This window comes from Austrofundulus limnaeus, unplaced genomic scaffold (genome assembly GCF_001266775.1).
Source record: "Austrofundulus limnaeus strain Quisiro unplaced genomic scaffold, Austrofundulus_limnaeus-1.0 Scaffold22, whole genome shotgun sequence".
In the NCBI taxonomy this organism is placed as follows: Eukaryota; Metazoa; Chordata; class Actinopteri; order Cyprinodontiformes; family Rivulidae; genus Austrofundulus; species Austrofundulus limnaeus.
Window position 1 is genome coordinate 2222804 of NW_013952424.1, and position 1704 is coordinate 2224507.

The 1704-nt window shown below is 36.0% G+C and overlaps 2 protein-coding genes across 2 annotated transcripts in view; one reads left to right on the forward strand and one right to left on the reverse strand.

Moving 5' to 3' along the window:
• Positions 1-1704, forward strand: part of prrt4b (proline rich transmembrane protein 4b) — a 36999-nt gene that overhangs the window by 7255 nt on the left and 28040 nt on the right. Inside the window, exon 2 of the mRNA XM_014004187.1 lies at positions 1201-1203. The gene's annotated coding sequence lies outside the window, so the exon portion shown is untranslated. The remainder of the gene's footprint in view (positions 1-1200; positions 1204-1704) is intronic.
• The window catches only part of LOC106514772 (uncharacterized), a 6266-nt gene continuing 4983 nt past the window's right edge, over positions 422-1704 (reverse strand). Inside the window, exon 3 of the mRNA XM_014004194.1 lies at positions 422-969. Coding sequence (XP_013859648.1) covers positions 635-969 — 335 coding nt within the window. The 3' untranslated portion in view covers positions 422-634. The remainder of the gene's footprint in view (positions 970-1704) is intronic.

Genomic DNA, 1704 nt, shown 5'->3' on the forward strand with positions numbered 1-1704 from the left:
CATTAGCACCTCTAGTAATATATTTACTGAGAAAAATGGTGACATGTTCATTACTTATTTTACCCGCTGTAAATAAAGGGTTAGCTCAGAGGATGTTAGTGAATGACTTACTACCACATGTTACAACCACTCTTTATCTGAAAACAGACTGAGTTGTAGTATTTGATCTGTCCCGGCCCATTTAGAATTCCTGTTCATATCCACTGACGCTACTTTTAGGTCCAAAAACCCAACATTTGTGTAACTACGTCATCTTATCTACACTTGAGTCTATTTACATTATAATTATTCTACTGTGATTTTTATTTTATGAGTCTTAAAGTGACTTTTTTCTGACATTGTGCAAAAAAGGCAGATTTTTCCTAAGCATCACAGCAGCTCGTGAATCAATAGTTGCAGTTGGTTGATGATTAATTTCCTAAACAAACATTAAATGTTCCGATGACTTTTTAAAATGACTTAAAACGTGACCGACCTAGACGAAAATAAAATCACTGAAGCAGAGAAAATAAACCGCACTGGTTTCATTGTTTGACGCAAGTACAAGCTATGAGATGAAATAAGTGCAGTTCATGCTGTGCTTTGAAAAAAATATTGCTAACGGTTTAAATTATGAAGCGAGCAAGTGGGAAGTTCATATAGAGTTCAAGTAGTGTTGCAACGTGGAGACGTACTCTTCTGGGTGGCAGCGAAGGTGGGCGGCATGGATGGACTCCTTCCACTTCCTGCTGGCCACCGTTACGCCCCTCTGCCTCCAGAAATCAAACAGCTTCTGAAGGTCGGCGAGGCTGCACAATGCGTCATTTTCACTATAGAAGAAGAGGGTCGGACAAGTCACGGGGCTGTTGTAGAAAACGTGGATGTTTTGCTCGTAGAGGTCAGCCGTGTGGGCTTTAAAGAGCCTGAAGTAGAGCAGCGCAAGATTTCGGACGAGTCCCTCCAATCGAGGCATCAGAGTCTTTCCCAGACCTGAAGGACAAAAGTAAAAAGTTAAGTTTTCAAAACATTACATTTAGAATAACAAAACAGGTGTGTGTACTATGGAGTTGTTTTGTTTTGGGACTTTTTTCTCAATGCTTACTCAGGATTCAAAATTTGCATCTTATATATAATTGTAGAAATATTTCCTCTTTTAAAAGTCCCACAAGCACAATACAAAACAGGATAAAATGAGTGAGCAAAATAAAGCATTTTAGTTAGCATGTAATAATGCATTTATTTATATTTATTTTGTCAAAGTGACCAAGTAAGTTTGTCACTGAAGAATCAATAATAGAACTTTAAATACAAGTCTTTGCCTTTGTTTTATGGGAAAATTAGGAATATTTTTAGTTTGCTGTATTTAATTGTCAAAAAAATAACAATTATAGATCAAATCGAATGTTTAGATTTTTTCACTTTTTAAACTAAACTGGCATTTAAAGGGATCTACGATTTGTTGTAACATTAGACTTTATTTGATAAACATTTATTTTAACTGTAAAATAAAGACTGTAAAAATACTGTAGCTGTTTAGTTTTGTAATTTTTTTTAGATATATTTTAACATGGATGGAGCCATTTTATTTACACGCAAAGCATTCTGGGTAAATGATGACGTGGATAGGTCATCGGTGCGACGCTGCTAGCGAGCTATATCCACCCTGAAGGTTAATCTTGGACAATATCTGATGATCGACTCTTTTAAATGAAACCAGAGAGCGTT